The sequence below is a fragment of the Carcharodon carcharias genome, chromosome 8 (assembly GCF_017639515.1).
Source record: "Carcharodon carcharias isolate sCarCar2 chromosome 8, sCarCar2.pri, whole genome shotgun sequence".
Classification (NCBI taxonomy): Eukaryota; Metazoa; Chordata; class Chondrichthyes; order Lamniformes; family Lamnidae; genus Carcharodon; species Carcharodon carcharias.
In genome coordinates this window covers 164,367,561-164,391,030 of record NC_054474.1, presented here as the reverse complement: position 1 = coordinate 164,391,030, position 23,470 = coordinate 164,367,561, and the positions used below count along the sequence as shown (strand labels likewise).

The following is a 23,470-nucleotide window of genomic DNA, read 5'->3' as shown; positions in this document are numbered from 1 at the left end:
CTCTCTGAGCTAGTCTATACGCCACTCTGAGCTAGTCTATACATCTCTCTCCCTCTGAGCTAGTCTATACGTCTCTCTCCCTCTGAGCAAGTCCATATGCCTCTCTCCCTCTGAGCTAGTCTATATGTCTCACTCTGAGCTAGTCTATACATCTCTCTCTGAGCTAGTCTATACGTCTCTCTCCCTCTGAGATAGTCTATACGTCCCTCTCTCTTAGAGCTAGTCTATACGTCCCTTTCTCTCTGAGCTAGTCTATACGTCCCTCTCTCTCTGAGCTAGTCTATACATCTCTCTCCCTCTGAGCTAGTCTATTACGCCTCTCTCTGAGCTGGTCTATATTGTCTCTCTCTCTGAACTAGTCTATACGTCTCTCTCCCTCTGAGCTAGTCCACACGCCTCTCTCTGAGCTAGTCTATATGTCTCTCTACCTCTGAGCTAGTCTATATGTGTCTCTCCCCCTGAGCTAGTCTATATGTCTCTCTCTCTGAGCAAGTCTATACGCCTCTCTCCCTCTGAACTAGTCTGTATGTCTTCCTCCCTCTGCTAGTCTATACATCTCTCTCTGAGCTAGTCTATGTGTCTCTCTCCCCCTGAGCTAGCCTATACGTCTCTCTCTCACTCTGAGCTAGTCTATATGTCTCTATCCCTCTGAGCTAGTCTATATGTCTCTATCCCTCTGAGCTAGTCTATATGTCCCTCTCCCTCTGAGTTAGTCTATGTGCCTCTCTCCCTCTGAGCAAGTCTATATGTCTCTCTCCCTCTGAGCTAGTCTATACGTCTCTCTCTGAGCTAGTCTATACGCCACTCTGAGCTAGTCTATACATCTCTCTCCCTCTGAGCTAGTCTATACGTCTCTCTCCCTCTGAGCAAGTCCATATGCCTCTCTCCCTCTGAGCTAGTCTATATGTCTCACTCTGAGCTAGTCTATACATCTCTCTCTGAGCTAGTCTATACGTCTCTCTCCCTCTGAGCTAGTCTATACATCTCTCTCTGAGCTAGTCTATACGTCCCTCTCCCTCTGAGCTAGTCTATACATCTCTCCCTCTGAGCTAGTCTATACGTCCCTCTCCCTCTGAGCTAGTCTATACATCTCTCTCCCTCTGAGCTAGTCTATATGTCCCTCTCCCTCTGAGCTAGTCTATATGTCCCTCTCCCTCTGAGCTGGTCTATACGTCCCTCTCTGAGCTAGTCTATACGTCCCTCTCCCTCTGAGCTAGTTTATACGTCCCTCTCCCTCTGAGCTAGTTTATACGTCACTCTCCCTCTGAGCTAGTCTATACGTCCCTCTCCCTCTGAGCTTGTCTATACGTCTCTCTCCCTCTGAGCTAGTCTATACGTCCCTCTCCTTCTGAGCTAGTCTAAAAGTCCCTCTCCTTCTGAGCCAGTCTATATGTCTCTCCCTCTGAGCTAGTCTATACATCTCTCTCCCTCTGAGCTAGTCTAAAGGTCCCTCTCCTTCTATGCTAGTCTATACGTCCCTCTCCCTCTGAACTAGTCTATGTCCCTCTCCCTCTGAGCTAGTCTATACATCTCTCTCCCTCTGAGCTAGTCTATACGTCCCTCTCCCTCTGAGCTGGTCTATACATCCCTCTCTGAGCTAGTCTATACGTCCCTCTCCCTCTGAGCTAGTCTATACGACCCTCTCTCTCTGAGCTTGTCTATACGTCCCTCTCCCTCTGAGCTAGTCTATACGTCCCTCTCCCTCTGAGCTAATCTATACGTCCCTATCTCTGAGCTAGTCTATACGTCCCTCTCTCTGAGCTAGTCTATACGTCCCTCTCTCTGAGCTTGTCTATACGTCCCTATCCCTCTGAGTCTATCCATCTCCCTCCTAAGTAAACTCGGGTATCACACCCCCACCTCCCCAGTTTTGAGCCAGTCTCTCTATCCTGGCCCCAGTAAAATCGGCAGATACAAAGTTCCAAAAGTGATCCCCTTCCTTCCTTGGAACTTTGTTTATTTTGGGTGGAGCCATTTAGAATCAAGTTTGGTTGCCCAGTGCTAGAACCTCCCTTACTTGCAGACTTCTGATGCTTTGCTGCACAGAAGAGACACTCCACCTTGATGTGTGAGTCCCTTCGAGGAAGGTTTGTGCTCCTTCTGCAGAGTTTGATATTGAAGAACAACCACAAAAACTCACAGAAACATGGTTCTGAACTTGTTTTATACTCTTTAGGTTGTGCCTTAATAAAACAAAGAATGTGAAATAATTTAGCAATGTTTCACACACATGATAGACCAAGTTGAATACATCATTTCTTGCTGGTTTTAGTGTATTATTATTGATACTGACAGGAAGAGAGGATAAATAACAATCAGCATGGTTATAGTCTCTAAAGGAACCCTTTAAGGCCCTCTTGTATGATCTGAACGATAATGCTTGGAAAATGATTGATATCTCTTGGACGTGTATATTACCTTACCCTGTCTTACCCACTGTTATCGAGGTTGTGAGGAGCGGAGAGAGTTACACGCTGGTCTTTTACTTCTCGAGTAAGTGTCCAGCCAAGGCTACTGAGATGAGAATCTATTGTGCTGGTTGACACATTGGCTGGGACTCTCTGTGCCCACCAGCGTTGGGTGTGATCAGTGGCGTGAGCGGGCAGTATGGCGTGATTGGTGTGAAACCAGTTTGTGATCATCCGCTCAGCCGGCTGACAGCGGCCGCGTTTCCCGCCGTTGGACATCCGGAACCTCATCGTAATACGTCAGCATATACTTATTAGACCAGCCCGCCGGACTCATCATTCCAACCCCCCACCACCACCCCCCAACTGGATTGTCTATGTCGACAGGAAAACACGCCGACATGTTTCACAGCAGCACCTAAGCAACGTGCACCTGGTGAGCTGCACTCCGCTCAGGACTTCAAGGTCTGTTTGCCTACCTTGCTTCAGTCAGCACTCACAGTCATCAGCGCCAGGCTTCACAGACAGCACCGCATCACTTTTAGGGGGGGCTCATGGGCAGGTCTCCACCTACCAGATCAGCCATATGTGGGGTGGCTTTTCAATGGCTGCAGGGCTACGGCCTACTTGGCGAAGGGGGAGAAGTGGCTTCAGGCAAGGGAAGAGGCTGCAGGATGAGGGCTGTACTGGGGAAGGAGGGTATCCCAGGGTGTGTGTGGGGCCACAAGCTGATCTGTGCAAGTGGCCTCAAGACGGTGAGGGCGGAGGAGAGTGTCTCCAGAGGAGATGAGACCAGATGGACATGTGAGGGTGTGTGTGTGAGAATGGGTGGTGATGTCCCTTGAGCTGACAGTGAGTGAGTTGCCAATGAACGTGTGATAGGCTTAATTGTGTGAGTTTAGAGTGATGAAATGGTTGCCATACCCTGACTGCACGGTGAGATCATTCATCCTCTATCTGCACTGGATTGGCCAACCTCTTCTGTGCAGCATTGGCACTGACCACCACTGCCACCGCCTGCCATGCTAGATTGGTGATGCCACTGCCCATCCTGTGCCCAGAGCGGGGGTAAAGAACATCACGGCGGCCTCCACAGCATCCAAATAGCATTGCAGTGACACACCATTAAACCTGGGGGCTGCAGTCTTCTTGCCTTTCATGGACATCTTCCCCGCAGCAGTCGTGGGCTGGGAGCACTGAGATGTGTCCGCGCGGCCGGACTTGAAATATGGCGGCCGGCGTGACGAAGCGGCGAGGTGATGGCGTGGCGGGCGAGTGAAAGCCCACCCGCCATGGAAACGGCGTGTTTCCCGGGAACGCACGTGAAAACCTGTCATCGCGGCTGGCGGGTAAAACCCTCCCGCTACCGCACCAAGTGCAAATCTGGGACGATTCCGCCCAATGAGTTTGAGCAGTCTCATGCCAGTCGGTTCCTTGTGGGCCCAGACCCACTCCACAAAATGTACCTGGCAGATTGACACGAGGGGCTACAAGACGGATGACGTGGGAGAACTGGCCAGTGAAGAAGGGATTTGGGACTGCAGCATATTGAGGCAGAGTGAAGGGAGCTTTCCTCCGTGCCTTTCTCACAGCATCTGATTTGACTGCATTGTTCCTCTTCCAGTTAAAAAAAAAAGTAACTTTAGACAGCCAAGTGATGAAAAATGTGGTTTCTGTGGATTACTGAGAAAAGTGGGGTAGCCAGAGACATGGCAATATTTTTTGCAAACAATAGTTTACTCCGAAACTTAGGTTTAATGTTTTTGAAATATTTGATCTGGTATTTGATGGTCTACTTAAGCCCTTAATGGCTTTGCATTTGTGAATGTTTCAGTTTAAGTTAAATTAATCTCTGGGCTTTATTCAGTAAGCTTCCTCTATTATGAATGGAACGGAATGTGACTTGAACCGTTATTTGGATCTTTGTCTACAACAGCAACTATAAGCTTAAAGCCAGAGGTCATCACAGACGCAGTACAAAGTTAGCAGTGGCAACAACTCAGAGCTATTGTGGTTCTTGAAGTACTTGGCATTTTTACGAAGATCAGTGAGATTGTAGCCACCTGACTTTGGAAAGTTGAACAGCTCCATCTTCTGGGACGATGTGTAGTTATCTAACCCAGCTGTGTGGTTTTTCTCACACTGTTGCAAATAGCTTTTATTTGCATGTTTCGTGTGCTCTTCAAATTACTTTCCAGGCAGGAGGGATACCACCTCATTGATTCCTCCTTGGAAATCTTGTGTTTCAACCCAATTTTCACCTTTTTATCAGGAATGCTGAAACCAGGCCAACCCCATCACCACATCGGAATCCAGACCATAAATCCCAACACTACAATCATATTTGACGGCCAGGTCAATGTGCCCCCGAATCCCGAAGCCAAAGTTCCCAGGTGTTACAGAAGTCGCTTTTCCTCTGTTCATGTTCCCCAACCTTTAGACGCTTCTTTAAAATCTCCTCGGCGTTGGGCTCCACAGATCGTGCATTGAACAGCAATCTTCTCATTTCTTCGAATCCCAAATGATCGCACAGTGTAGCGAGCTTTAGAAAAAAAAAACTGGGGTCTGGCCAGTGAGTTGCTCCAGCATATTAGCAGCTCTGGTGAGTCTGTGTCCACTTTCACCGTGACAGATATTCGGACATAACTTCCCAATACGGAGCACACGCATGGAATTTTCCTTCCTTTCACCTGCCAACCCCACAGCAGCTTAGTGTGCAAGTGTACAAGCCCTCTTATTTGCTAAGCAGCCCAAAGTACCAGTTAAGAATTATTCTTATACAGCGTAAGGGTCAGTGAACTCAAGATAATCAATATTAGCAAAATCCTGGGTGCAAGGTTGTCAGGTGCAAGCTGTTTGTAACCGCTCCAACATGTGTGGCCGTGCTATGAGCTACTGGGCTCTGTAATTCCCTCCCTAAATCTCTCCGTCTCTCTACCTCTCTCTCCTCTTTGAAAACACTCCTTAAAACCTACCTCTTTGACCAAGCTTTTGGTGAACTGCCCTAATATCTCCTTAGGTGGCTCGCTGGCTAATTATGTTTGATAGCATTTGATGACGTTAAAGGTGCTATATAAATGCAGGTTATTATTGTAACTGAGGTGTTAAATTGCACCCAGAACAAATATCGTTACAAGTGATAAGTTATTCTATCACATCCGCTGCTGTGACAAGCAAATAGCTCTCATCTGATCTATTTTCCACTTTTAGATGCTCTTCAGTTCTTTGCCTCTATTTCCCTCTTTGCAGCCAGTTAGCGGCAGAATTTACCAGTGTCTATGCTCATTGGAAGGCATGAGGTTGCAAAAGGCAGCTACTGAGATGGATCTCGCCCAGCACCTATTGCTGTCGTTTTAATTCAGAGCTGTTGCTATGTACTGACATATTCTGCATGAGGCTGGGGCTCTTTACACTAGGTAAGGGAAGGTTGAGAGATGACCTGCTGGAGGTTGATAAAATGATGTCAGGGTTAAATGGTGTGGATGTGACGGTGTTTCCATTTATGGGAATGTCCAAAACTGGGGTTCATAAACATGAGATAGTCACTAATAAATGCAACAGGGAGTTAAGGAGAAACTTCTTTACTTGAGGATTTTTTAAGGATGTAGAGTAGCTGAGGTGAATAACCATATATGTATTTAAGGGGAAGCTAAATAAGTACACGAGGTAGAAAGGAAGAGAATGGTATGTAGATAGGGCGAGATGAAGTGGGAGGAGGCTTGTGTGAAGCCTGTTTCTTTGTTGTAAATTGTGTATAAACAAATACTGCACCTCAAAAGTGTTATCATGCATTTTCCCACAGCAGAAGTGTTAGACTGTATGGGCATGAGATCACTACCCTTGCACAGGAGCAATTCAGGATAAGCGGACATAAGATTGGCGTAAGGGTCAACCTCATCTTCACAATGACTGCTTTAGAGCCTTAGCCATTTTATTTTCTGATATATTTTATCCATAAAACTTCTAAAAGTACATCACGTAACAGTTTAACTTTGACACTAGGTCGAGTACAATGCAGATCAGTTTCTTTCAAGACAGTACATGAGGTGCCTCACTACACATGCCATTACAGGCTGCATTTACAATGTTGCCATGCCCACCCAGTTATACCAGTGGATTTATGGAAAATGGACACTTTGCTTTTGAAAATAAAATGGATAATGGACAATCTACGTTGGAACAAGATGGAGTCGAGAGGTCAGGTGACCTCCCTTCTTGCCTGCCAATGAAACTGCACAAGGCTGGAAGTTAGCCTGCTTGTCTAGTCAACATTAAAATGCAAATGATCTTTTGAGACGTTCCATTGCAAATACATTAAAATGCAACAGATCTTTCCTGTGGATTTAATGGCTGCTATTGTCCAACTATCTGCAGAAACGAGTGCATTATGACAGACTTCTTGACTACAGAATGGAATTCCTCACAAGGGTGTGAGGAGAACCCATTCTTTCAGAAGGATATGCAAATGGCTAAAATTCAAACCCTATTATCCGTCAATGCTCAAGTCATCAGGCACTATTTGTGTGGACAATGAAAAAACAGATCCTATGGTCACCTGACAGAACCAGGTTGTGATAATGAACATTTATTAACGCACATTTTTGAGAGTCCATCATCAATCAGTCTGGGAGACAAAGGAATTCAGTGGAAAGAGATCCAGTCCAGCAAAGAAAGGGCCCTGCCTAGAATCCACTAACAGGCAGAGAAGTGGGGCTTGCCTTTTACCTACCAATTTGAAGAACCAAGCCAGATCTTCACCACAGGGGCTCAATTGAGCAAAGCCAGATACCTCCTGTTGCAAGTAGTAAGCCATTACAAATTAATTGCCAGAAACATACAATCTCCATTTCTGCAGGGAACCAAAATGGGATTATCTATCGGGCCTACAACATTTTAAGCATCCATCTCGAAAGACTGATACAGTGAATGTTTGGACTTTTTAAAAATCTGAGTGCATGTAATCAACTTTTCTTGTGTGTGTGCATGTCTGTGTGAGTGGGTGCCATTGCAAATACAATGTTGAGAAATAAACATTTATTTTTTTTTAAAAAACTTACAAGGAAACCTGCCTTGTGTCTGTTCTTGTAAGCCACAGCACTGTCGGGGTTAAAACACTTCTTTAAAACAAACCCACCTGTGGTCACTTAAGAAGTGGAGAAAGGGAGAACCATTCTGCCATCTCTCCTCTGTCCTTAACAATGTACGTTTACATTTCAGGTCAAACATCCTCTGTTGTATACAGCCCGAGGGATTTTACACAGATTCCAGCCCCTCACTATGCTATGACAGTAGAGCCTTAGACTTTCCCCATTAGGTGAACCTTGCTATATCTTGACCAATGTTTTCAGCCTTGGGTTTATACTATGAGAAAGGCATGGTTATCAGAGTGCCTGTTTATCTCCTGTGGATATTATGTTTAATGTGACCAGATTTACTAGCTAATGAAAGCAAGTGAACCCTAAGCTCATTTTCGCTTTCTCCAAAAGTGTAACTGACTAAAGGGTTGGCTTGTCAATGGATATCATGAAAATTAATGGAACAGACTTAATGAATATCTTTACCCTCAAGTAGTAAGTACATGGATAGATTATTTTTCAAAAATAAATTATTATAAGCAAAACTATAATTGGAGCAATCCACAAGGTGATAACAGCCCTCTCGGCATTTCTGAAGCTTGGCACAAAAACATGGCAATCAGTTTGACTAGTGATAATTCGCTGGTAAATGTCATGATACATTTCACTGAAACCATTTCCATTACAAAACATCCCCAAATGAACATGTTGTTTTGATACAGTCAAGTCCTTTGTATGGGTTCATTCATGCTCTTTAATTCAGACCACCTCCTCAATCTGCTCCCCAAATTAAATAGAATTACATAGAATAAACGGCACCTAAAAAGGACATTTGGCCCAACAAATCCATGCCAGCCCCTATGCTCTACTCAAGCCTCTCCTCATCTTCATTTTAATCATTGTAATGCTCTATTCCTTCTTCCCTAATTTGCTTGTCTATTTTCCCCTTAAAGGCACCTTTACTTTTCACTTCAACCACTCCCTGTGGTAGCGAGTTCCACATTCTTACCACTTACCACAGAGCAGTTTCTTCTGAATTCGCTATTAGATTTCTTGGCAACTATTTTATATTGATAAACTCTAGTTATGCTCTTCCCCACAAGAGGAAGCATGGGCCTGGATTTTCACCAGGTCGAGATGACTCAGGGGCCCTTTAAAAATGACAGGCCAGCTCCCGGTTCCAGAATTCCCGATCCCATTGCCAGGTTTTCCAATTTTCATCAGGGCCTTTTAAGGATGTGAGCTGGTTTGGGTTCTGAGCCCACGCACTGCAGTCTAGACCTGGCTGGCTCCATTGTGGACACAGGCATGTCCTCATCCTCCTCCTCAATTTTCATGGAGTCAGGCCAGCTTTTTTAAAGAGTCATGGTTCATGGCACCTCAGAAGTGTTGTGAACCATAGATGAGGGAATCTTTTGAAAGGTAAATTCAAAATGTCCTCCTCATGCCCCTTATGCCAGACAATGCCCCTCCACCTACCCACATAGCCCCTTATGCCCCCTATGCCAATCTTATAATGCATTCTTGGCTGAGAGCCCAGAAAACTATTAGTCTGTTGAAACAGCTGAGCCCCAGGGAAACCATTCCTTGATAGACAGCTGTGGCTCTCTGATCTCTGCTGTCAATTGCAGAATGTTTACTTACACAAGATGAAGAGGGTTCAAGTGCTTGCGGTTTCTGCTGTTGATACTTTAAGGGTATGGACGATTGACACTTTTGTTACCCTGTAGTAAAAGGGCTTTTTAAAAAATATAGTGGAAAGCTATGAATGAATGACGTTTTGATTTCTTTTCCCCCCACACCCTAGTGTCACGATAGGGTTAATTGGTTCTTTACAGTATGTAGTGGGTTAATGGGCATTGAAATGCCACAGCTTGACATTAGGGGGTATGAAGGCCCTGGGGGTGTAGGTGGAGGGCCATAGCCTGACATAGGGGGCAGGAGGGCCATGGGGTGGGGCAAGACATGGGATAGATAGGGAATGGGGAGTGTGTGGGAGGGATGAGGGTTGAGAGCTAAAGGGCCTTACTTTCTTCATAACAACTGGGACAAAGTCCCACACCACAGAGGCAAGCATTTTAAACAGCCCATCTCCGCACTGGGAGCCCATGTGGCCGCCTCCAAACTCCTTCCCACGTCAGCCGGTCTGACTGCAGCCCACACCTGCACACACACACACACACACACACACCCCCCCCCGGCAATCCAGATCCTCTATCTAGGGGCATTTTCCCCTGATACGAGCGTGCAAAGCCTGGAATTTTCCCAACTCCTGCTACCCGCCTCGAAGATGGAAATCCAGGCCGCGCTCTATGTATCCACTCCATCAGAAGACTTCATCATTTTAAATATTTCTATTATTATAATACCCCTCACCCACTCCCCACTCCCCCCCCCCCCCCCAATTAAAGAAATCCCACCTGTCAGCCATTTCCTATGCCCATGCATTCTGGTATCGTCCTTGTAACTCTTCCCTGCACCCTCCCCAGTTCCTCTATCCCTTTTTGATGATATAGCAGGCAGATCTGCACATGGTGCTCCGGTGTCGTCTAACCAAGGTTCGAGAGAGTTTCAACATAACTTCTCTACTTTTTAACTCCTATCCCTCCAGAAATAAAACACTGTTCCTGACCTTTTTTATGGCCTTGCTAACCTGTGGTACAACGATTAGTGATTGGTGTATTTGCACTCCAAGATCCCCTTGCTCCTCTACCGCAGCCAGACTCACGCTTCTGCTCACTCTGCAGGCAAAAGTGGGGGGGGGGGGGGGGCGGCGTTTAGAGCTTCAATAAAGGGGGTTGTCCTGAGCATTCGTGAACCCTCAGCCTTTATAGGGATAGAGCACAGCCAAGGGTGACCAACTCTTGACGAAATAGAAGAAGGGAAGAAACAAAAACAAAAATAGCTGTAAATACTCAGCAGGTCTGACAGCATCTGCGGAGAGGAATACAGAGTTAACGTTTCGAGTCCGTATGACTCTTCAGCGGAACGAAGGAAATATAGAAACGAGGGGAAATATAAGCTGGTTGGGGGGGACAGGTGGAGCTGGATGGAGGGCCAGTGATAGGTGGAGGCAAAGAAGAGATTGCCAAAGATGTCATAGACAAAAGGACAAAGGGGTGTTGACGGTGGAGAATAAGGGAAGCTTAGATTGTGGGACTGCCCCTGCCCCTGCCAACCCCTCCCATCCGCCCACTCAGGTGACCATGAGAGCAGGGGTGGGCATTGGCGGTGTCCTTGAGAGCCAGCCAGCTCCGAGGCGAGGCTGAACGAGAAAATGAAAACTTGGATTCAAACTCTTCAAAGTTGGGTTGCTCTCTGGGCAGCTCCAGCGTCCCCTTGTGGACACCGGCGGGAGCACAGCGCGGCTGCGCAAAGTTTTAACCAGGAACAAGACACGGCTGGCACGGTGAGACTCCCGGGCAACATCCCAGGTCCACCGACCCCCGTCAAAGCTTTGGACATGCGGAAGGGATGCCCCGCCGGGAAGAGAGAGACAGAGGAAAAAAAAAATTAAATGTGGGGCGTGGGGCAATCAGCAGGAATTGCAGGAAAAAGTAACTGGACAGCCTGGCCAAGTGAGTACAGCACACTGGGGCAAGAGGGGTGAGAGCCTTTTGAAAGCATTCTGAGTGGTCTTAGCCAATGTACCCACTCTGGAGACATCCACACTCTGCGCCAAGCTGACGAGCTCTGAGAGAGTGAGAGGAGTTAACAGTTATTGGGACGTTTAAGATGGGCTGCGAAGGGCAGGAGTGGTGAAATATATCGAGACCAGACTGTAGATCAGTTCTAACTGATCTATATACACAATCTATGCTCACAGCTGGATAGATATTTTTTTTTTTATATGAGGGCATGTGTTGGTAATGTTTTCTGTTGGGTTTGTTTTTTTTTAACAGAATAATACGAGAAGTGAGGTCTCATTTGAAGTGTGCAGCCGAGAACTCGAACTGTTGGACTTATTTCTCCAGGAAACTAGAACCTTGCTGGATTCAAACCGGAGTCCCACATATTAATATAACAGCAAAGAGTCCCACACATTTATATAGCAGCAAAGAGTCCCACACATTAATATAACAGCAAAGAGTCCCACACATTAATGTAACAGCAAAGAGTCCCACACATTTATATAACAGCAAAGAGTCCCACACATTTATATAACAGCAAAGAGTCCCACACATTAATGTAACAGCAAAGAGTCCCACACATTCGAACTCAAGTTCTGTCGAAGGGTCATGAGGACTCGAAACGTCAACTCTTTTCTTCTCCGCCGATGCTGCCAGGCCTGCTGAGTTTTTCCAGGTAGTCCCACACATTTGTCTGTTTTTGCCGGCTCCATCAATTAACCATCTTTCAAATGTGACCCTGTTTTTTTTTTTCTCTCTCTTTTTGAACCGGCTCCTGCTGTCAGCCTCCGTGAGTCTAAACTCCAGGAGCGCAGCTTAAACTTTCTCAAGCACATCTGCCATTTGTGTATGTGTTGACAGAGAAAGTGTTAGCAGTGGCCCTCGCTGTCGCCTGCTGATAGCAGCACCATCTGCTTGTAGCTGACTCAGAACTGTCAGCAGTACTCACATTGCACAAGGTTGAAGAATCACATGAAGGTATTAAATCCACTTGCGGGAACGCCCCTGGTGTGATTTGCAGGGTAGGGTCTGTAACGGTGTGGTTGGGTTGGTGTTGGGGTTGCGGTGGGGTGGGGGTGGGGGGAAGTGAAGATGAGGCTGTTTTACTGGATGCAGAGCAACGTGTCCAAGATGAAAACGAAGGAAGAAGAAATTGGAGCGTGATCTAATGGAGGGAAAGGCAATGTGCCAGCGATGGAGGCAGAATTCCACCAAAACAAAGACAAAAACAGAATTACCCGGAAAAACTCAGCAGGTCTGGCAGCATCGGCGGAGAAGAAAAGAGTTGACGTTTCGAATTTCACCAAGCCTGGAGGAAATGGGACTGGTAGCGGCAGCGAAGAACTATTAGGATTCCTCAAGAAAATGCCGAGAGATAAAAGGAGCAAGTGGATAAAATTTGTTCCACAAGAAAATTCAGATAAAAGGAGAATAAAGAAAGAGACATATGGCCCTTGTTTTTTTTTTTCTTTGTTTTGGTTCTTGGGATCTGAGCATCAGTGACAGAGCCAGAATTTAATGCCCATCCCTAATTGCCCTTGAGCAGTTGGTGATCAGCCGCCTACAACTGAGTGGCTTTTTAGGCCACTTCAGAGTCAACCACATTGCTGTGGGTCTGGAGTCTCATGTATACCAGGCCAACCTGAAAAGCTGATTCCTCCCCTGAAGGTCTTAAATGAACCAGCTGCACTTTTACAGCAGTCCGGTCGTTTCAAGATCATTATTAACGATACTAGCATTTTATTCCAGATTCATTAATTAATTGAATTTAAATTCCTTCAGCTGCCATGGTAGGATTTGAGCTCATGTCTCCAGAGCATGAGATAGGTCCCTGGGTCACTAGCTCAGTAGCCCCGTTGTTTGTATAATAGATTGTGGCCGTGCCTCTATGATCAGTGCCCTGATCTCCATATTGCTGTGGGCAGTTAAACCTTAGTCAAAGCAGTTGTCTAATTTAGCAGCAACTAAAGCAGACCATATTCTGAACTTGCTGCAGAAACCTCTGTAATGGGAAAGTAGGTTTTGGGTCTCAAGTGCAGAATCGTCCCCGATTTACACTAAGTGCAGTAGCGGGTGGGGAAAAGGACGGTTTACCCGTTGGCCGCAATGGTGGGTTTTCACGCCATACCTTCCCATTTTCACCTCATTAATTATGCATTCCTGGGAAACACGGTGGGGGGGGGGGGGTGGGGGGGAAACACTGATTCGCCTGCAACAGATAGGAGAGTGGTTTAGGAGGATGCCTCTTCTAATGAATAGGATGGGCGTCATTACCCTTGACAGTCTTGTCTCCAGTTTCTTTCTGTGTACTTGTAAGACTCAGGTGAGTAGGATGCTTCCTATTGGGCTGGATTTTGTGGACTGTGGCAAAGCAAGATCGCTGACCTCGAGGAAAGTTGCATGCAAAGGTCTGGCAATCTCTGTGGTGTGGATTTCCCCTTGGCCGACACCAGGTTAAATTTGGCACAAGATCTCCAGACAGCCTGCAGCAGTGATGTCAGCAAGCAGATGACAGCCAACCACATTGAAGTATTCTCACAGACAGCAAACCAGGAAGCTAAAAGCACTGACCCACTTCACTTTTAATTTAATTTTCAGATAGCAAAACAAATAAGTACAATTAGTTTTATATATAAGCTAAAATATCATGAACAAACTTTTTTAAAAATATTTTTAAAATGATGTGGAATATTTTATCATAATGGAGAAATTTGACATTCCACAAATATAAACTTAAGTTTTCAGGGCCAGTGAGGCTGATTAGCAGTAGTTATGAAGTTAGCATGTTATTTAAAATAAAACCATTATATATTGGTGTATTATCTGTAAATACCTAGGAAATAATGTGTTATGTGTAAGTGTTCCGGGGCCACATTTCACAGCTGCATTAGAGCCTTAGGTGATGTGTACAGAACCAGTTCAGTCTGGTCCTACTTTGAACCAGACAGTATAGCAAAATTAAACATAGAGTTTCTGATCTTCCCAAGCTTAAAGTGTGATTATGAAGAACACCTGGGAACCAAAAGACAAGAAGAACACATAGACCCAGTTACACCTCATGCACAAGTTGTATCTTTTTAAAGAGATTCTATAGCAAGTTTCTGTCATTTCATTGACTGCTTGAGGATTGCAGCCTAGACTCTCTGGAGGAGTGTGGAAACACTTTCAGCAATTTCTGGGCTTTCACATTATTCTGCACATGTGCAGAGTCCCAAAGTTGCAGGTCAGTTTCAGTGGAGTAATGATGCCAAACTCTGACAGTTTCACCATCATTACAACTCCAACATCCGGGTGAACAAAGCATGTGCCACATACCAGCAACAGCTCCAAGCTGCGTACTTGAATGGATACCTCAATAGGCTATTTGGAGAGTCTTGCACATCCGCAATTTGGTTAAAAAAACCTCAAACATCACGAGGAACCCCTGGAAAATTTTGAAGGAGTTTTGATAGCTGTATTGGGCCAACAGTTGGGGTACATCACCATGGTGTGTAACTATGGGTAGCAGCAAAACAGTTGGTGCTATTACATTGGGATCATTCTGTGCACCAATTTGAAAGTATCTTGGGGGTATATCGAACACGTGGTTAATTTGAAGCTTCTGTAGAAGTCGGTGAGCAGAGCTGGGTGTGCAAGTCAGCAATCAGAGCCACCGTCAGCAGAGGAGAAATGAAGAGAGGAACGCTTCTGTGTGTTTAGTTTGGCTATAGAAAGATGGCTAACAGCTCTTGAGTGTTTGTGAGTTGTTTTATTTTAAGCAACTTTCCAGATAAATATGTGCTGGACTGTTTACAGAATCCATATCTGGCTAGACTTTTGTAAATCTGGAAATCTTTTGTGTAATCTTTCAGTTATCTGAAACAATTTTTTTTTCAAAGTTGCACAAACAACTAACAAATAAATAATGAAAAACGAAGAAAACTTCAAATCCGCGCATTGGAAAAACCAAATGTATTTTTGATCACAACAGGAACAAAATGTGAATCAAGGGCATATCTAGATTATTGTGGTCACCGGATAACAACTGATAAGTTTTTATTTGCTTTATTCTTTCATGGGATGTGGGCGTCACTGACAAGGCCAGTATTTGTTGCCTGTCCCTAATTACCCCTGAACTGAGTGGCTTGCTAGGCTAGGCCATTTCAGAGGACAGTTAAGGGTCAGCCATATTGTTGTGGGTCTGGAGTTACATGTTTGTAGGCCAAACCAGTTAAGGATGGCAGATTTCTTTCCCTGAGGGGACACTAATGAACCAGATGGGTTTTTACAACAATCAATAACAGTTTCATGGTCACCATTACTGAGACTAACTTTATAATCCAAATTTATTAATTGAATTTAAATTTGACTGGTTGCTGTGGTGGGATTTGAACCGGTGTCCCCAGAGCTTTCATTTGCGCCTCTGAATTGCTAACCCAGTGACAGTACTACTATGTCATCATCTCCCCTGTTGTAGTTTAGTGTCTTTTGTTTCTTGTTTATGCAATACTTCTGACAAATTTATTTCATTAGAAATTTTTCTTAAAGGTCCTGGGTTTTTAAAAACTGTACCTTACTGTCTTCCAAACAGTTCAAATCATCACCAAGTAAGAAGGTATCCATAGCAGGATGGATGGTCGTTCTACCTGATGATCCAGAGCACCCAGACATCTTTCAGCTAAGTGATCCTGACAAAGGTGAGCCATGGAAAGAGGAAAGGGACCCATTCTCTCAAACCCTTTACATCTGATAGACTTCACACTGGAACCCTCCTTAAGAAATGGTCCTGAATGACACAGCAGCAGACGTGATCTCCAACCTGTGAGACATTGCAATGTATTGTCTTATGGAGCTTTAGCTAAGAACGGCAAAAGTAATCCATTTTTGTCAACTGTTTTCTGAGTGAGATGTGAGTAGTGTTGGAGAAAATACCCAATTCTGTCTGAAGTCATAAGGAATAAGAGCAGGACTGGGCTATTTGGCCCCCTCGTACCTGCCCTTCCATTCAATAAGATCATGGCTGATCAGACTCTGACGTCAATTCCACATTCTGCCTGCCCCTCATAACCCTTGACTCCCTTGTAGATCAATAATCTGTCTAACTCGGCCTTAAATATGTTCAATTACCAGCCTCCGCCACTCTCTCGGGTAGAGAATCCCAAACACTAATGACACTGAGTATCTTCCTCATCACCATCTTAAATGGGAAAACCCTTATTTTTAAACTGTGGCCCCTAGTTCTAGATTCCCCCACGAGGGGAAATACCATCTCAACATATACAATGTCAAGCCCCCTCGGAAACTTATATGTTTCAGTAAGATCACCTCTCATTCTTCTGCGCTCCACTAAGTACAGGCCCAACCTGCTCAACCTTTCCTCATAAGACAAACCCGTCCATGCCACAGAAATCAACCTAGTGAATGTTCTCTGAACTTCCAGTGCAGCAACTCCCTCCTTTTTAAATTGAAACAGAAACTCTGTCCCCTGGCTGTGAATCTATGGGTGCTCGCATGTTTGATCTAAAGATGACCATTTTGTAGATTTTCTGACAGACAATTTAGTTGTAGATTCCAGTCAGACTTGTTGAAGATTGCTGGGATTTATCCTAAGGTGAAGATGCTTTGATTTAATATAAAATTCCTTTCTTTAATATTCAAGGTACGCATCGGGGTCCAGCAGCTTTTTTTAATGAAATTCAGTTCTTTTAAAGTGGACGTGTTTCAGGGTATTGCTTATCCTGATCGCTGGAGTGTCCGGAGTTGACCTGTTAATATCCAGCCAGGAGCTCCCAGCCCACCTGACCAGCATAGAGTATGTGAGCAACACTGAGACAGTCCCTTTTTGGAACTAAAAATCTGGATCATAAAATCTGCAACATAAAAAGTTACATAAGGTTCTAAAATGGACTTAGCTGGATTTAATAGATTTATTCACAGTCACTGCTTAGACTGTATGGTGAAAGGGCATTCGTTAAATTGGTTCAACATGAATGAATTGATCAGTGCTTCACTTGCTGAGTCACAATATTAGTTTATAAGTACCTAAACGGACTTCATTTTTAAAGAGTGGCATTTGTTGACTGCTCATGTGAGACACCTTGGGACATCTTTACCACCTGAAAGGCTCTACATATTTGCACGTGTTGTCATTGTGACTGCGCATCTGCTTTTCATTTGCAGGTAACGTTTACAAGTTCCAGACCAGCTCAAGGTTTCATGCGATACTGTGGCACAAACATTTGGATGATGCATGCAAAAGCAACAGGCCTCAGGTAGGACCATTCAGCTGACATCAGAATGTAGTCCAAAGCGGCTACTCACTGATAACCACCCAAAAGAGGTCAACTCAGCACATAAAATTGTAGAATTAATCAAAAAAAAAAGAGCTCACACAAAGCTCAGTGTTGTCGAGTGTGTTACTAAACACAGTCTCTTGTATTGGTACAGCCCAGGCTGCTGTTCCTGGCAGGGTCTTGCCTGATGTGAAAGTCAACACTGTTCCCCCAGCTGAGGATCAGGTTAAAATGGCAGATTGGGCTCCCAATGCTGTCATCAGGGCCTGAGCTGCATATTGGACTGAGTGTCCTCACCGCCTGTGATATGAGAACATAGGAAATAGGAGCAGGAGTAGGCCATTCAGCCCATCAAGCCTGCTCTGCCATTCAAACAGATCATGGCTGATCATCTATCTCTATGCCATGTGAAAATACAGTGGACCAGATAGTGGCAGGAAAGGGCTGAAATAAGTATCTCAGCTTTTCACCAGGCAGGGGGAGAGTTCAGATTGAGGCACATGTGCCTATTTCAATCATTATTCCTTGGTTAGCCACAAAATAGTTCCAGGCCCTTTTGCTCACTCACCGACACAGTATGTGGTGTCCAAGTCATTGATGTAACAAATAATTATTTTTTTAAAACAAATTAGGAGGTGGAAGGTAGTTTTCTGCCCCTACTTTTATTTGTTTGCAATTTTCTTGTCCTCTGAGTGATCTGGATACACTTGCGCAGGTGGAAGAAGGGTCAGCAGTGGCCTGGGATAACAGTGGCCATCTCCTTTTGGTTTTGCTGGATCTGGCTGTCAAGTCAAGTGTTCCTGGTTTCAGATTTGCACTTTGAGAATCTACTCAGTCATATTTGCAAAACAAATGTCTGAACTCGTACACGAATCCAGTGTAATTTTTATGGACAAGAAGGTGTGTAAGATGATTCACACCAAATATGCTTGTCCCATTAATTCAATATTAATAATCTTGGCTACACTAAGAGCCGTTGAAAAGCAAAGGCAAGTTGACGTGATATTTAAGAGAAATAATGTGGCTGTTTAATTTTCCTAGCCGACCGGTTTCTGGTTTAAAATTTATGCATCAGGCTCCAGGGAGAGCGTGTTACCATTGTGTATGTGTGACTATTATTATTTCCGCTGCCAGAAGTGCTTGAGGAAGATGACTTCCTTTGATTTGAGAAAAACAAGTTACACTTTTGCACGTTATTTATGTCTGGGAATCACAGCCATAGGGTGAATTCAAAAACTAACACTAACACACAATGTTAAAGTTGCATTGCTGGCTGAAGATAAAATAGCAGCCCCAATGGTAAGTATTGCCAACTGCAGCCATTTTACCTTTGCAGTTGCCATTACTTTCCCTCAGGAGGTACATTTGGTGACCAATTGTTTATGTCCAAGCTTCCAGTGATCCAGGTGACTCTAGATGGCGCAGTTAATGTAAATTGCCTGTAAGGAGGCAGCAGAACCACAGATGAGCATTGACTCATGTGTCCCCCTCCCTTCTACTTTCAGATACCCACTAACCTTATGTCGTTTGAGTGAACATATGGATCCAGTACACATGACGTGATCAAAGTGCCAACCCAAGCAATGGGAAATAAAACTTTTAAGTGAAGAGAAAAAAAACAATCTTATGAGGAGAAATCTGTGCATCAACTGCCAGCGTTGAATACTGAAGCACTTTTTTTGAAGCTTACTACATGACCCCGAAATGATTTTGGTATGTCTTGAAAGAGGAAGTGAACAACTGCTCCTAATTTATGGTATCGGCTGCAGACATTAGGCACAGTTTTAGCATTGGCGAAACTACAGAAACTGACTACACTGCAAGGAGCACAGGTGTCAACCAAGGAACTGTGCATAATAACTGCTGCCTAATTTTTTTTTTAATGTTTGTTTTTTTTCTTAAGCTGCTTTATTGTAATGGAACAATTTTTAGCCCATGTTGGGTATTAACTTTCTTATGCACAAAACATACTACTGACAGTGTTAACAGGCTGCATTGAGTGGCATTTAGAATAGTAAATCAGTGAAGAGAGTTTTTTTTTAAATGAAGTGCACTGAATTGTTTGGCACAGTGGTTGCCTCAAAATTGTCTGCATCAGTGATAGTTCTTTCACTGTTCCAGCAATCTTCTCCAGCTGGTGGAGTCTGAATCCATTGTGACATTCGAGCAAGCCTAACAGTTCACACTGTTCCCAAACCAATTTATTTTTAATCTCTTTCCCACTCCTCCCCCCGCCCCACTCCCCCACAATCTAACTCGCGCTAACCCACCCTCATACCAGACAGTATTGCTAAGTTCAGAGGACGTGTGTGTGCTCTTTCTGGTCCAAGCCCTTTGACAGTGCCAATCTCTAACCGGCCACTAGAAGAAGCGTTCTGCCCATATACAGCACTGCCGGGTAAAGGAACCATTATACAACCAGTCCAAGTATGTCTGCTTTAACCGTGCTGGACTTGTGCTTTACATCATCAGGTTATGCTACTTATAATACAGTTGGTTACAGCTCCAAGTTAACCGGGTTTGCACAACATCCATCATTTTATTTTGCCATGCAACTTGATTCCAGCATCCTCGAAAGACAGCTTCAGTTTCTAAATAACTATTTGAAATGACTTCTGCATAAATGTTGCAATAAGTATGTAATGTATGATGACCCTCATTTGTTGTGTATTATTTAAAGGCTGAATATAGTAGTCAATATTCAACCAGGGTATGTAACAGAAGTAGGGTTCACCTGACTGCATAGTCAAAACGAATGAAACTTGAATGGTTTTACAACATTATCTGAATGTCCGAGATGTGTTATAACTTGTAAAATACTGTGTCGCTGTGTGTTTAACTGTATCTCATGGTTTCCACATAAAGTATATTCTGTTTCGGCCACGTTGAGTTAATTTATTTCTATCTCTCTGTCGGACAAGCTAAAGTGGGTAGGCCTGCTCAAATCTTAACCCCTCTAGTCCTACTAAGAGAAGACTGTTGCTGTCAGGCACTCACTTTGGACACAAGCAGCAAACAGGTTTATCAGCTTCTTCAAATTGCATTGATTGGCAACCCCGCTCTGGTGAGAGCTAAAGGATTGCTCAGATTTTCTGGGCAAGAGTCATAATCTCTAATTAGATGGATTCAAAGATTCTAACAAAACTCAGAATTCAGCACTGTGTGGAATTAAAATACACAGCCAGTTTTGGTGTTCCACACAGGTTAGCATCTGTGATTCTCCATACACCTCGGCCCGGTGTTTTGAAGGGACTGGACAGGGGCCGGGTGTTGTCTCGCAGGTGAGAATGACGAAGCACGTTATCCTGAGCTGCTGTTACGGCTGCTTGATTAAGAGAGGGGATTGGAAACAGTTCACATGATCATTGAGGTCCTCTGATCATAACTGGAGTGTCAAAACCACATCAAAACCAAATCCTGGTTTTGACTGACAGAATGTAAATTGAACTTGCACTGCACTAACATCTGTGGCCTGTGAAGCCTGTCTTGGACCGTTGATGAGGATCCTGATGTACACAATATCTGTGTGCCAGTAAGTATAGTGCTCACTTCCCAGATAAAAATTATAGGTCACATAGGGGAGAAAATGTGTGGCACCATAAAAAATGTCATTTTTCCACAAAGACTAGCACAGTCAATGTCACTTTCTTTAGACATGGGAGGTTGGTACAATGGATTTTCAAAGAGCAGTGCTCTTTTGCCAAGCTGAAAACTCATTCTTTTTATTACAGCTGTCACACTTCTGCTGCGTTGCTCAATTACAATCCAGAATTTTATTTTCTCCCTTCCTCGAGATATGTTTTGATGCTTGAACTCAAATATTTATTTGTCTTCAGTTCACTAAATGTCAGTGTCGTAGGTTGGTTATTGATTTCCTCATTTGTAGATTCCATGACTCTCGTGCCAGCAAGTGTGACCAGAGAACGTGAGTTTACATCAGCTCCACCATAACTGTACAAAGCAAATTCGTGTTTATTGTTTATAATTGCAAACTGCAGCCAACATAACCTTTGTGCGCCAATATTGAGGCGTACATTGACTGTCAGGTTTGCTTGAATGTCAGGTTTGATCTCTGTAAAGTGTTAAATCACATTTGTTTAGTTGAGGCAAGTGCTGGATCAACGGATGTTGCTACTGTAAGTTTTTTAATATTCAGAGAGTAATAGGATTTTCATACAGCACCAAGAAGAAACATGGTAACAAATGAAGATTATTCGCATGCATTTGTGTCGACGTGTTTGTTTCCACAGCTGCTAAACTAATCTGTTTCAACTACTGAACTACTGAGTGCCCAAATGGATGTTCTTTGCTAAATTATTTGTTACCTCAGGCTTGTATCAAGTTGCTGTTTTGTCAGCTTGTTACATTGATGACGCAGTTTCAGTTACTCAATAAACAAATTGCTGTTTCAAAAAGCTTTCTTGCAATTGCAATACCCTGCTGGTTTTCAGCAAATGAGTGTTTTTTATGTCACAAGCTTGAACTCTTAGTGTCATTTGCCTTAATGTGTAAAGTCAGCTGTGAGACACATTAAAAGAATGAGGGAAAAAAAGACTTCAGCAGTGGCTCTGTCATACTGCACACACATCTGAGTAAGATGATTGTGGGTTCAAATTGCACTCCAGAGACTCCAGCACACAATCTAGACCAACATGCTAATGCAGTACTGTCTTTCAGAGGAGACATTAAATCAAAGCACTATCTGCCCTTTCAGGTGGATGCAGGAGGCCCCTGGCATTATTTTGAAAAAAGGGTCGAGGCATTCTCACTGGTGTCCTTGCCAAAATTTATTCCTCAACAAGCACTGAAGAAAAAAGACCATCAGGTCATTGGAAAGAAATGATATTATTGTGTATTTTCCCACAGCCTTCGGATGTTCTTAAAGGGCTTTGTGACTAATGAAGCACTTTGTAAAATGTAGTCTCAGTTGTATTGTAGAAATATTTCATTGCTGTTTTTGTGGTCTCTCTCTATGTAAATTGGATAATGTAGGAAATGCAGCACCCAAAGGTAATACTGCTAAATGTGAACACCTCTTATACAATTAACACCAGCTATGGTGCATATAATAAGGTTATGGAATATAACATAGAGTGGATGTCAATTTATGGTAACAGAGGGAGAAAGACTTGTATTGATCATTGAATGTGCCTTCTCAATCGCAGTATCAAGAAATGGCGTGGTGCACTGGACACAGCAAAAGCTACATCCCAGCTACACTGTTGAAGACCTGTGCTCCAGAAGTAGCTGTACCTCAAGTCAAGAGTTACAGTACAACTAGAATACAGAAATCTATCTGGCAACCTGGGACCTTGCCCAGGTATGACTTCTCCACATCAGCTGTCGACAAAAAGCAGGGCAGATGCAACCAGCTGACTTTGTCAGCTTTTTCTCAGTGGTCAGTAAAGTGATGGAAGGAGTCATTCTACACAGTATTATCAAATGATACTCACCAAGTGCCTTTACACCAATGTTCAATTTGGGTTCCACCAGGGCCACTCAGCTCTTATTACAGATGATCCAAATGTGGACTCGCTTCACATCTGTTCTCCGACTTCTCGTGCATTCCTCTGTGGCATACCTATAAATCCCACCACAACATAACATTATTGCTGTGGAGGGTGAGTGTCTTCCTTATCCTATTGTATTAAGTGTCACTAAGACTAGCCTTCATTTCACAGTCCCCAGGAAGCCAAGCTGGAGATGATGCATTCAAATCCGCCGGTATCTCTTCAAATGAACCTCATTAGCTGGTGAAAACAACCAATCCATCTCCAGAATGAGAAGGTTACTCACATACAACCAAACACACCTCTGCTAAAACTGAAAATCAGTGACTCAGCTTTGAGAATTTTATTAACTTTACTTGGGAGTTAAAATTGACTAAATAGAAGCTTGACTCAGTCGTCAAGGCTCAACAATAAACTTTTTTAGGTTAACAAGCCATGCACCCTTAGTAAGTATAATCCCTTGATTCTTTTTCCATAGTTTGCGTTTAAAATATCAAAGTCATCATGTACAATTTAGGGAATATGATCCTTAAATGCACCTGAGCTCTTCCCTTTAAGATCAGTTGATTCCAATTT

The 23,470-nt window shown here is 43.9% G+C and overlaps 1 protein-coding gene and 1 pseudogene across 3 annotated transcripts in view; one reads left to right on the top strand and one right to left on the bottom strand.

The window, feature by feature from the left end:
• Window positions 1–20,265, top strand: part of ralgps1 (Ral GEF with PH domain and SH3 binding motif 1) — a 758,811-nt gene extending 738,546 nt beyond the window's left edge. For all 3 annotated transcript variants that reach the window (XM_041193970.1, XM_041193968.1, XM_041193969.1), the window contains 3 exons: window positions 15,683–15,788; window positions 17,272–17,363; window positions 18,890–20,265. In XM_041193970.1, the coding sequence (XP_041049904.1) occupies window positions 15,683–15,788; window positions 17,272–17,363; window positions 18,890–18,919 (228 nt within the window). In that variant the 3' untranslated portion in view covers window positions 18,920–20,265. The remainder of the gene's footprint in view (window positions 1–15,682; window positions 15,789–17,271; window positions 17,364–18,889) is intronic.
• LOC121280967 lies at window positions 4,523–5,105 on the bottom strand (annotated as a pseudogene).
• Window positions 20,266–23,470: the final 3,205 nt, after the last annotated feature.